This window comes from Mobula hypostoma, chromosome 2 (assembly GCF_963921235.1).
Source record: "Mobula hypostoma chromosome 2, sMobHyp1.1, whole genome shotgun sequence".
NCBI lineage: Eukaryota > Metazoa > Chordata > Chondrichthyes > Myliobatiformes > Myliobatidae > Mobula > Mobula hypostoma.
In genome coordinates this window covers 223,401,620-223,414,744 of record NC_086098.1, presented here as the reverse complement: position 1 = coordinate 223,414,744, position 13,125 = coordinate 223,401,620, and the positions used below count along the sequence as shown (strand labels likewise).

At 45.7% G+C, this 13,125-nt stretch overlaps 1 protein-coding gene across 1 annotated transcript; it reads right to left on the bottom strand.

Moving 5' to 3' along the window:
• Positions 1-500: 500 nt before the first annotated feature.
• Positions 501-12,768, bottom strand: adtrp1 (androgen dependent TFPI regulating protein 1). The gene is made up of 6 exons (XM_063041543.1): positions 12,547-12,768; positions 10,528-10,677; positions 10,331-10,432; positions 6,348-6,463; positions 5,556-5,707; positions 501-1,187 (listed from the first exon to the last, which is right to left on the bottom strand). Exons 1-6 carry the CDS (start codon positions 12,703-12,705, stop codon positions 1,156-1,158), a joined length of 711 nt encoding a protein of 236 aa, XP_062897613.1. The 5' UTR covers positions 12,706-12,768; the 3' UTR covers positions 501-1,155.
• Positions 12,769-13,125: the final 357 nt, after the last annotated feature.

Genomic DNA, 13,125 nt, shown 5'->3' with positions numbered 1-13,125 from the left:
AAAGGGTTGGAGCAAGAAACCTGAAGTCAATGTGATATGTATCCAGATTAAACACATTTACTCCTCCCAAGCATGAGGAACCTCTAGCATCATGCATTATCCAATCTCAACGTGACTAATCCTCTCTATTAAACACGTCCCTTCCTTCACTATGAGGAATCTCTGCCATCAAATAATCCCCTCCATCACTCACCCCCTTCAGTATTAGGAGTCCCTTCCATGAAATGCTCTCCTCCATCACTACAAAGTTCCCTCTTCATCACACACTTACATGAGGAATCCCTAAAACTAAACACATCTCTCCAGTGGATTTTCCAGCATTAACCCTTCCCTCTCCTCAATGTGACCAATCTTCTGCGTTGTGGCACGTTAAACTCATTGTGAGGACTGATACAGGACAACATTCTAAGTTTCTCGCCATCAGCCTGAACAACAGGTGTCTCGTGGTACCAGCCACACACCCTGATCACTTCCTCATTTGGATGAATAAGTCCAAGTCATTGTGGAGCAGATATTTTCTGTTTATTAACAAAGACTAGATTAAAACCCACGTTAAAATTACATTAAGAAGATCAGCTGCTACTTCGTGTGGATACGTGATAGTACACAAGGGTCCCAGGTTGAGTCAGTGCATGACGTCAATGGGTCAGGAGTTAGCTGTGACATGAGGCTCAGGTCCACCAGTGGTCAGTGCACAGCATGCGATAGAGTTTAGGGTGCAGAGTGGCTGAAGATCATCCTTCTGTGAGATTATGGATAGTTCAGAATGCGGAATATGAAGAACTGGGCCCTCTCACTCCCCCATGAAATGGAATATAGTCTACCACGTCCTTCTTGCCAGAGTTAAACACCAACTATAAAGGCTAGGTCAGAGGATGGGGGTATCACTAAAGGCAATAACCGGTATCCGTGCCTCATCCCTGATTCTAGTGGCACCAGGTATTACCTCGCTGACTGTTGCAGAGAACAAGTCAGTAGTTGGAGACCAACGTCACCACAGGAAGTGCTAATGGAATTCCATCTTTTCTAGATCAAATAAAATATGACAGAAAGAGAGAAGTATCAGGCTAATGTCAGCCCGTCTTGTAATTGTTCAGTGAGATGGCAGCAATCACCCGGATATCTGCCATCCTCAGATTCTGAATTCTGAGCTGTTCAGTCCAGCTTGTTCATCGACCCCACGGAACCTGCAACAAAACCAAAGAGTCAGAGCAACAGAAAACAGCTTCCGGAACACTAATTGCAACTTAATCAAGATCACCGGAAAACTAGTAAGCATAATCTAAGAAATGCTAATGACGATTATCAGCTATTCACTTAAAGGTGGAAATCCCCAGTAATGTCCTAAAAATGTTGTGGGATATATTACAAATCAGATACATATACAGCATCTCTTAAAATTTAACTATTCCCAGTCCAACACCATACACCTCAGCCACTGTCTGAATATCTACTCTCTGCACGCAATATTACATAGAATCCTAACAGCAAAAATTCAGGGGTTTAGATTTGGTGGTAGCAAGAGACACAAGTTGCATCTAACTTATCTAGGGACGGTGGGCGAGAAGGTACTGAAGGAAGTAGATCGAACTCAGATAAGGGTAGCAGTAAGCTGGTACTGTAGGATGTGTGTCTATCCAAGGACAAAGACTCCGGGGTGAGTTGATGCCACAGAAGGCAGTCCAGACCAGGTATGGAGGGTTATTGTCCAGGTGCAGATCAATGGGATTAGGTAGAACAGTAGTTTGGCGTGGACTAGATGGTCCAAAAGTTCTGATTCTGCTCTGTAGTACTCGAGGATTCTGTTTGCTGAGCAGGTGCTTAAGGAGAGTTCTCCATCCCGTTCTCTGACTGGGCAAGTTGGGCCAAGGAGTCGGGTTTAAAGAAGACCGAAGGGGTAGAGTGAGCTGAGAGGGGTCAAGGGTGAGGGAATGCCAGGGCAAGGTAAGATGAAAGAAGGGCTGGGGTGGGGGGTTTGTGGGCAGGTGTGGAAGGGTCTGTGTGGCATTTATGTTCCACTCTGGGCTCCTCAGATATCTATTCAGCCTCTTTTTAAAGGCATCTTTCCTGTACCCCTGGGGAATGTTTAAATGATATATGGACAGGTACCTGAATACGACCAAAAGACAAAGCAGGAGAATTAGGCCATTTGGCCCATCAAGTCTGTTCCACCATTCAATCATGGCTGATCTTTTTTTCCCTCCTCAGCCCCACCCGACCTTCTCCCCATAACCTTTGATGCCATGGCCAATCAAGAACCTATCAAGCCTTGCTTTAAATACACCCATCAACCTCCACAGCTGCCTGTGGAAACACATTCCAAAACTTCACCATCCACTGGCTAAGGAAATTTCTCTGCATCTGTTTTAAATGGATGACCCTCTATCCTGAGGCTGTGTCCTCCTGTTCTCAACTCCCCCATCATGGGAAACATCCTTTCCACATCTACTCTGTATAGGCCTTTCAACATTCAACAGATTTCAATGAGATCCCCGCACCCCCCCCCCCATCCTTCTAATTTCCGGTGAGTACAGACCCAGAGCCATCAAACGTTCCTCGTATGATAACTCTTCCATTCCCAGAATCATTCTTGTGAATGTCCTCTGAACCCTTTCCAATGCCAGCACATCTTTTCTCAGATAAGGAGCCCAAAACTGTTCACAATACTCAAGGTGAGGCCTCGCCAGTGCCTTCTAAAGCCTCAGCATCACACCCCTGCTCTTGTGGAGTGGCGTCACAGCAAATACCTTGCACTCAATGGCAGTAAGATGAAAGAGCTGATTGCGGACTTCAGAAAAGGTGGAACACATACCAACCCTCAGAGGGATCAGAAGTGGACAGAGTGAGCAGTTTTAAGTTCCAAGGTATCAAGATCTCTGAGAATCTAACCTGGTACCAACATATCGATGCAGTTATAAAGAAGGCAAGACAGTGACTATACTTCATTAGGAGTTTGAAAAGACTTCGTATGTCAACAAATACACTCAAAACCTTCTATAGATGTACCGTGGGGAGCATTCTGACAGGCTGCATCATTGTCTGGTATGGGGGAGGGGCTGCTGCACAGGACGGAAAGAAGCTGCAGAGGGTTGTAAACTTAGTCGGCTCCATCTTGGGTACTAGCCTACAAAGTACCCAGGGCATCTTCAGGGAGCGTGTCTTTGAAAGTCAGTGTCCATTATTAAGGACCTCCAGCACCCAGGGCATGCCCTTTTCTTACTGTTACCATCAGGCAGGAGGTACAGAAGCCTGAAGGCACACACTCAGCGATTCAGGAACAGTTTCTTCCCCTCTGCCATCCAATTCCTAAATGGACATTGAATCCTTGGATACTACCTCACTTTTTTAATATCTGTTGTTTGTTTTTTGCATGATTTTTAATCTATTCAGTATCCATATATTGTAATTGTTTTACTTTTTTATTATTACTTTTTTTTCTTCTTCTATACTGTATAATGTATTGCATTGAACTGTTGCTGCTGAGTTAACAAATTTCATGACACATGCCGGTGATAATAAAACTGATTCTGATATTCTAGACCTCTTGAAATGAATGCTAACACTGCATTTGCCTTCCTCACCACCGACTCAACCTGCAAGTTAACCTTAGGGTGTTGTGCACAAGTCTCTTTGCATCTCAGATTTTTGGATTTTCTTCCTGTTTATATAGTAGTCTGCAGATTTATTTCTACTACCAAAGTGCATGACCATGCATTTTCCAATATTGTATTTCATTTGCCACTCTCTTGCCCATTCTCCTAATCTAAGTGCTTCTACACCTTACCTGTTTTCTCAACTCTAACTGCCCCTCCATCAATCTTTATATCATATGCAAACTTGACAACAAAGTAATCTATTCCATCATCTAAATCTTTGATATACCGCATAAAAAGAAGCGGTCCCAACTCCGACCCCTGCAGGACACCACTAGTTGCTGGCAGCCAACCAGAAAAGGATCCTTTTATTCCCACTCGCTGCCTCCTACCAATCAGCCAATGATCTAACCATGCCAGTAACTTTCCTGTAATACCACAGGCTCTTAACTTGGTAAGCAGCCTCATGTATAGCACTTATCAAAGGCCTTCTGAAAATCCAAATATACAACATCTACTGCGTCCGCTTTATCTGTCCTACATGTAATCTCCTCAAAGAATTTCAACAGGTTCACCAGGCAAGATTTTCCCTTAAGGAAACAATGCCGACTTTGTCCTATCTTGTACTGTGTCACCAAGTACTCCATCACCTCATCCTTAACAATTGACTCCATCATCTTCCCAACCACTGAGGTCAGTCTAATTGGTCTAAAATTTCCTTTCTGCAGCCTTCCTCCTTTTTTAAAGAGTGGAGTGACATTTGTAATTTTCCAGTCCTCCGGCACCATGCCAGAGTTCAACAATTTTTGAAAGATTATTACTAATGCTCCCACAATCTCTTCCACTACCACCGTAGCATGCAGTTCATCTGGTTCAGGTAATTTAAGTACCCTTAGGTCTTTCAGCTTTTTGAGCACCTTCTCCCTTGTAATAGTAACTTCACTCACTTCTCTTCCCTCCCACCCTTCAACATCTGGCCCTCTGCTGGTGTCTCAGGGTTAGGGTTATGAGGGTTACGGACTGAGTGCAGGCAAATGGGATTGGCATAGATGGGCAGCACCGTGAGTAGAGACAGAGTGGGCCAAAAGGGTCTGCTTCTGTGCGTTATGTTTCTGTGATCCTATTTTCATTGGGCTCTGGGAAAAGCAGTTTATTCTGAATTACCCCTTAGATTTCTCTGTGACCTCTAGTTATGACTCTCACCGCAGGCAGAAACATATTCCCCACAGCCATTAAAGAGCTCTGTTAGCCACCACCACCCCCACCACCCCACCACCAGCCATTTCTCAAGGGATAAAAAGGCCCAAGTCTGATCATCCTTGCGGCAATCTGTAGATAATTGAACGCAAGTACCAACAACCTGCCAACACCAGAGAGTGACAGAGCGGAACTAAGAGGTGGGTGGGAGACAGAGAGGAGAGCAGGGAGACACCTACCAAAGCTGTGAAGAATGAGCAGCCAAGGACAAATGTAAGCTGTAGAGGTAGACACAGAAATGTGGAATGAAGTTGTTACAGATATCCAGAGCGATGCATCCTGGCTAAGTTGTAAAATTGCCCACTATACAACTATTAACTTTTCCTGGAGGTACAAGGTAAAACACGTCCTTCAGGTCAGCAGGAACAGGAACCTGATCACAAAGTGGAAGAGCAGCTAACAATGTCAAGTAATAATTGGCTCAGAGGTGTTGGATGATGAACCATTTTCTAAGCACAGGACGATGGATCTCATGAACAAGATTTGTTCGAAAACCACATAAATGTAAGATGAACAACCACTGTGCACAGTGTGATCTACACACCCATTCTGAAGACAAGGAATGTAATGGAGGTTCAACAATAGATCAGCAGGTCAGTGACTGGAAATGACCTTGTACTGTAATGTGATGAAAGGTATAACCTGAATAGACCTCCTCCTGAGACTGAGAACATGCAGAACCTACCTCTGGTCAGTGTAACTTACCCCATCTCCAGTGATGCAGTTTCTCCCCCACAATATATAGTGAGACAGTTATAAGGACAGCAATGGTGAGAAAGACTCCCATGGCAAACGGACTCAGCACCTCCAGAATGGGGTACACCCAGATGGCTGCTATGTGGTGAATCCACAGCACCCTGAGAAGGGGGAATGACAGTATGGTTCATATCAACAAGATCAATCCTTTCCCACACAGTCACAGTCCACTGCTGACACACGAGTGTGTACCACCGACCCGTGGCCAACAACTCCACAGGCCTACAACCCCAAACCTCACCTGTACATGCTCACCAGCCAACTGATCCACAGGAGGGTGGGCGGAGGGGGTGCCGTAAGAGGAGGGGGCAGGAAATGGATTGGAATGGTAGGGGAGAAGGAGAGGGGGGAAGGGGGAGGGAGGGGACGGGGAAAGGGAGTCGGGGGGAAAAGGAGGAGCAATTAGATGCAAGGAGACAGATCAAGAGAGGGAAACAGTGAGTTGATGAGCTGGAGATAATGTGTGCAAGTGAGAATTGGGAGGAAGGGAGGAACAGAAAGGGGATGGAACAAGATAAATATGGGATAGGTTGAGAAGAGCGTGGGTGGAAAAGAGGGTACATAAAAGATTATTTATTCCCCTCCAAAAATGCTGCCCTCTCATCAACTCATGGTTTCTCTCTCTTCCTCTATCTCCTTGCATCTAATTGTCCCACCCCTCCTCCCTCCCTCCCCCATTCACCACTTCGCCCTGTATGAAGTCAGAGCAGTCATAATATACCATGCAAACTAATTACTCACCACAGTAGGTAGCAGCTACAGAACATAACAAGAACAGCAATGCCTCCCTTGCGATTGGGACAGTGATGCGGCACAGTGATTAGCTCCACCATCAATAGCAGCAGAACCAGTGTGTGCTGTAAAGGTAAAACAGGATCAGAGGTTGGGAGTCGACATTGCCTCTGAGGAGGGGTAAATCGTATTACTGTGTTAGGTGAGATAAAAATGGGGCCACATCTCCCCACCCAAACATTACCACCAAGCCAAACTCCAACCATGCTGCAAGAAGTCAAGACCGATTACTCAAAATGTTTGCCACATTCAATCTACCTTTTCTGTGACTGTAAGGAACTCAGCAGGTCAGGCAGCATCTATGGAGTTCCTCCAGCATTTTGTGTATTGCTCTGAATTTCCAACATCTGCAGAATTTCGTGCTTAAGGTATTTTCTCAAACTCCCTTCTCTCTTTCTACCAGTACATGCTCTGATGCTTCAGATCCCTCTCCTGAGGGGAACTATTTATTCCAATTCAGAATTTTATCCATCTTTATTAACTCTTCACCTAGTTTCCTCCACCCAAATGAAAACAACCCCAGTGGAACCGAACCTACCTCAAAGCATCAGTTTCCCAACTTCTGAAATCCCCATTCCCCTTGCTTGCAACTTCTCCAGAGTAATTGTAACTTGCTCAATTGTAACTTGCAGGCAGTGATCAAGCTGTGGTTGAACCAGTGCTTTATATAGCTCTACGAAGCCTCTCAATTTTATACATACTCTACACCAAGGCTATTATTTTACACCACCTTTCTCTCCTGCCCGTAATGTCACCGTTGTTTCCCAGTCACTCATGTATGAGGAAGACCTTCCCCCCGCCCACTTCCAACAGCTTCTAGCCCCATAATCTCCCGATGCTATACACCCCCAAATCAACAAGCAAGACTGTATATTGTTTCAGCCTGTCCATTTGCTCACTGAACCTGTCACCTCCTCCCTTGTACCTGATCTTTCTCTCATAGTTCAGTCCTTTTTCAATTGCATCCTCTGATGTTCATTGGCACTTTAAGTTTCCATTTTCACCATGGACAAGTCTCTCAATTCCACATCAGCACGGTCTGAGAACCTTTCCTTCCTCTGAAACGAGGCCCAACCAATTCTTCTTCCAACTGCTTCACCTGATTGAATATGTCTCACAACAGAGAACTTCACCTTCAATTCCACTCACTTTCTCCAAGTGAATTGGGAGAGCTGTTGGGATAGTTCTCATTCCAGTCATATTCAAGCTCCCTCTCTCAATTCACTCTGTTATATTGATGTTGTGTGCTGCTTTCTTAGCACAGAACTTTTACTGCCCTGCTATCACTTTCACATTATCAGTATTTGACTTTTCCCTACCTTTTTTTGAGCTCTCTACCTCCACCTCAGGTTATAGCCGAGCAACCACTTTAAGGTCACTGACTCCCACAGTTGTCTTGGAGTCACTTTCTTCCACCCTACAACCTGGAAGGACACCAGCTTATTCTACTAGTTTCTCTATATTTATGGTATCTGTTCTGATAACATAACTTTCTACACCCGTGTTTAAGAAGTTTTCTGTTTTCCTGAACAATGGGATCTCCTCTGCCAGAGGTTGCAGTGCTCTCAACAACATCTCCTCAACCAGCCCACTCCTGCTCTCACTCCACCTCCCCCATCAGAACACACAGAGAATTGTCTTTACGTTCACCTTTTACTGTGACAGCCATCACTCATTCAAAGTAATATCCTCTATAATTTTGGTTACCTGTAACAGGATGCCAACATCAGGCACATAGACCATAAATCCATTATACAGGAGCAGAATTAGACCATTTGGCCCATCGAGTCTGCTCTGCCACTTCCTCATTGCTGATCCAATTCCCTCTCAACCCCAATCTTCTGCCGTCTCCCCGTATCCCTTTATGCCCTGACTAATCAGGAATGTATCAACCTCTGCCTTAAATATATTCAATGACCTGACCTCCACAGCCACCTGTGGCAAAGAAATTCCACAGGTTCACATCTATCCTTCCCCTCCTTTTCAGTAGTCTGAAGAGGTTGCTTCCCTTGTTACTCCCTTCTCTACCCTTCAATTACCACCAACATTTACCCATCATGTTCCCACACAAGCAAAGTCGATGCAATATCAAGCACATTTGCTTCATCTGAAACAGGGAGGATTTCCCAGTGGACAGCTATATTAATTCCACTCCCCATTCCCATTCCAATATGTTGGTCCTAGGCCCCGATGAGGCCACTTTCAGGTTGGAAAAGTAACACCTTAGATGATGTTAGGATGGCCTCCAACCTGACGGCATGGACACTGCTTCTTCCAATTTCCAGTAATTTCTTCCCCCTCCCCTTCTCTCCTTCTCCATTCTGGCTCCCCTCTTACTCCTCTTCTCCTCACCTGCCCATCACCTCCCTCTGGTGCCCCTCTTCCTTCCCTTTCTATGGTCCACTCTCCTCTCCTAACAGATTCCCTCTTCAGCCCTTTACCTTTCCCATCTATCACCTCCCAGCTTCTCACTTCATCCTTCCTCCTCTGCCCACATACCTACCTTCCCCCTCACCTTCCAACTTGTAGTCCATTCCCTCCCCCTTCCTTTCCTGTCCTGAAGAAGGGTCTTGGCCCGAAACACCACCTGTTCAAATCCCTCTAAGGACAGTGCCTGACCTGCTGAGTTCCTCCAGTATTTTGTATGTGTTACTCTGGATTTCCTGCATCTGCAAAGTCACTTGAGTCAATGAAATACATGTCCTTTTACATTTTCCCTTTCCACCAACCAGAAATCCATAGTCATTCCAGGTGAAGAAGCAATTCACCACATTTCTACCTATAGTGTTTTTATATGACCCTTGGAGTCAGAGTCATGCAATATTTAATGTTAACTATTTCAAATAACCACTCCTTTATCTCTTTACTGATGTGTCTGCACACTTTTGTTCAATTAAGCATGCACATTCTCTTACTTTTCCAGGTCTGATGAAGGGTCCTTGATCTGAAATACCAACTTTCTCTCTCTCCCCACTGAAGTTGCTTGGCCTATTGAGTGGATCCAGCATTTTCTGTTCTTGTGTTAGATTTTATGCCAGTCTGACAAGTTAATGCTTTCAGAAGCTGTTAGGTGCTTACTGTTCCTTTGTCATCAACACCAGTCCATGTAGGTTTGATCCTACCAAAGGAAATTCATTAAGATCCTTACCCACATCTTCCTCTTCCTCCTCCTCCTCCTCACTCTGATAGGCCCTGCTCTTCACTCTACTCTTGCGCTTTTCACACTTATAATACCTATGACATAGGGGTACAATTACTCCATTCGGCAAGCTGGAAGTTTCCTGCCAGTATTCTTTCATCAAGCAAGACACATCAAAGTTGCTGGTGAACGCAGTGGGCCAGGTAGCAACTTTGATGTGTGTTGCTTGAATTTTCAGCATCTGCAGAATTCCTCGTGTTTGAGTATTCTCTCATACCTTTTTTGCTTTCCCAGTTTCTCTTCACCTGATTCTTTTTGTACTCTGTCAGGATCTTTGTTATATTAAGCTCTTGATGGTCCCACAAACTTTCCAGTATTGCCTTATTTGATGCTCCCGCACCTTGTTCTCTGAGGAAGGGTGACTTGATTTGCCACCTCCACCGTTTTTATTTATTTGTGGGAACATGTTTACACTGAAAGCTCTTAAACGTTCCATTGTTCTGACACTTATTCCAGCAGCTATCTCAGGTACTTTGGTTAAGTACCTTCCCATCTTAGTCAAATTAGACTTGTCCTAATTTTTAAAGTTAGGGTAATCTTTGTCCTTTCCACATCTATTCTAAATTAAACCAAAATATGATCTCTACTATTATAATGTTCCCCCACTAATAGATTTGCAAAGCTCCATTCTCTAAAATCAAATCCAAAATTGTGCAACACCCCCACAACAGCTTTTCCCTTTTTGGCTTGTTATACACAGGTATAAAAATGACTACTCCAGCACACTACTCACCATGGCATGGTTCAGCCACCTTGGGATTATTTGGTCAAGAAACTTCGGGTAAACGAGCTCACGGTCATAGGCGTAAATCAACCAGAAACTCATGACGACAAACTGAAAGACAGAGAAAAGGATCAGCTCCCCATCTCCATATCCAGTGTCTGGATCAGACCCCCATGGAACTGTGCTGATGGCATGCATACACTTACAAAGCCCACGGGGAATGCCAGAGCCGAGAAGATCCAGTCCTGTAGGACAGTCATGTGGCAGGTGATGCGCTGCATTCTTTTACCAGGCTGAGGAAGAAGCCTCAGGAGATCTGTGAGGACACACATTCCAAAAAAACTGGTCTGTAGAACCTGGAGGGAGAATCATATGTATCAGAGAGAGATGTGGAATTGGAATATAATTGTCACATGTACCAGGGTACAGTGAAAAGCTTGTCTCACATACTTATTCATACAGATCAAATTATTACACACTGCATCAAGGTAGAACACAATAAAGTAATAACCATGCAAAATCACAAGTGTAATAAACTCTGCAGATGCTGTAAATCCAGAACACACACAAAATGCCTGAGGAACTCAGCAAGTTAGACAGCATCTACGCAAGGGAATAAAGAGTTGATGTTTCAGGCCAAGGTCCTTGGAAAGGAAGGAGGCAGAAATCAGAACAAGATGGTGGGGGAGGAATACAAGTTGATAGATGAGGAATAAGGTGGGTGAATGGAGAAGGGGAGGATGAAATGAGAGGGCAAAGGACCAAAGAAGAAGTCTCATAAGAGAGGAGAGTGGACCATGGGAAAAGGGAAGGAGGAGCGGCACCAGAGGCAGGTGATGGACAGGTGAGGAGAAGAGAAGGGGTAAGAGGGGAGCCAGAATGGGGAACATTAAAGGAGCGTAGAGGGTGGAGGGAGAAATTACTAGAAGTTGGAGAAATTGATGTTCATGCCAACAGGTTGAATGCCACCCAGACTGGAGAGGGTTCAAAGCAGGTTCATGAAAATGATTCCAGGATTGAATGGCTTGTCATATGAAGAGCATTTGATGGCTCTGGGCCTGTATTCACTGAAATTCAGAAGAATGAGGGGTGACCTCATTGAAACCTATCAAATGGTGAAAGGCCTTGATAGAATGGATGTGAAGAGGATGTTTCCTATGGTGGGAGAGTCTAAGGCCAGAGGACACAGCCTCACAACAGAGATGAGGAAGAATTTCTTTAGCCAGAGTGTGGCGAACCTGTGGAAATCTTTGCTACAGGCAGCTGTGGAGGCCAAGTCTAGGTCTATTTAAGGCAGAGGTTGATAGATACTTGATTAGTCAAGCATGAAGGGATATGGGGAGAAGACAGGAGATTGGGGCTGATTAGAAAATTGGATCGGCCATGATGAAATGGCACAGCAGACTCGACGGGCCGAATGGCCTAATTCTGCTCCTGTATCTTATGGTCTTACAAAATGAAGTATTGCTCCTCCAACCTCGAGAGTGGCCTCATCAGAGCAGTAGAGGGGGCCATGGACCGACATGCCAGAATGAGAAAGATTAAAATAGGTGGCCACCGGGAAAATCCCGCCTGCGGTAGTGGATGGAGTGAAGGTGATTGACAAAGTGGTCCAATCTACGTTGGGTCACACAAATATACTGGAGGCCACACAGGAAGTGAAAGTGCTCCACCTGCCATAAAAGACGGAGAATAACACCGCAAAATAAAGTGCAACAGCTAGTTGGAGTGCAAGTACAGTGACACTTTAGATTGGGAGGTCTAGAGTCCACCTTGCTGTACTAGGAAGACATTCCAAAGTCAAAAGAGCAGACATCGAACTCGAGGGAATCATAATGAGAATTGGAAAACAAAACAGAGCAAGTCACATATATCAATTTTAAAAAAAGGTCAAACACAGATGCTGGAAATTCAAGCAACACACATCGAAGTTGCTGGTGAACGCAGCAGGCCAGGCAGCAACTTTGATGTGTGTTGCTCAAACACAATGCAGCCTTACAAACTGGTCAGTGAGGATGGGAGCAGTGAAGAGGACAGTTGGATAGACGGGGAAGGGATGGCAGGGAGGAAGGTAACTGAGATAGGGGAGATCAGATGGTGGGACACCCATGGAAGGACGGCGGTAAGGCCAGAATGGTCACAAGCGGGACGGCTGGGAGTCAGGAGGGGAGCAGGTGCCAGAAGGGTAAAGTATAGAGGAGAGCGGGGGCAGGAGACTAGCTCACCATGTTGATGAAGGTGAGGTATTTCCAGTGGCCTCCGTAAGAGCTGACACCGAGGTGCCGGCCGCCGGAGGTGACCTGCAAATTCTGATGGACGGCCGCCAGGTACCAGAGCAGCGCCGCCAAGTGCAGGCCCAAGCCGGCAACGCGCTCAAGCGCCATGATCCCGGCCCAGCTTGTCCCTGGGACGGTGTGGGGTGGAGCGGAGCGGGGCCGGGGCGTGTGCCTGGGGCGGGGCCTGAACCGGGTCACGTCGGGGCGAGACTTGAGCGCAGGCCCGCCCGGTGGTTGAGGGCGGGACCACCCGCGTCTGTACAGACTGAGCTCGCACTTCCCGGCTCTCAGTCACACTCAGCGAGAGTCCCAGCCACGATTCCTCCCTCCCCATTCACTAGTGGCGCTGCATTTCCTATTTGTTCTTGCTGTGACCTCCTCCTCAAACAAGAGGAGTAAAACTGTAAACTGTGCTCTAGGTTTGGTCTCACCAAAGAACATTTCCTGACACTTCTCTCCGTCATGCCGACAACAGCCCCCAGCATCCAATTTGCCTTCCTAATAACTTGCTATATTTGCAAATTAACT

What these genes read in the sequence shown, in the direction of transcription:
- adtrp1 (XM_063041543.1), bottom strand. Translation starts at nt 12,705, where the DNA reads ATGGCGCTTGAGCGCGTTGCCGGCTTGGGCCTGCACTTGGCGGCGCTG. An exon ending in TGGCATTCCCCGTGGGCTTT is followed by an intron (nt 10,433 to 10,527) that starts GTAAGTGTATGC and finishes TCTGTCTTTCAG; the next exon opens with TTTGTCGTCATGAGTTTCTG. An exon ending in TGTAGCTGCTACCTACTGTG is followed by an intron (nt 5,708 to 6,347) that starts GTGAGTAATTAG and finishes CCCCCTTCTCAG; the next exon opens with GGTGCTGTGGATTCACCACA.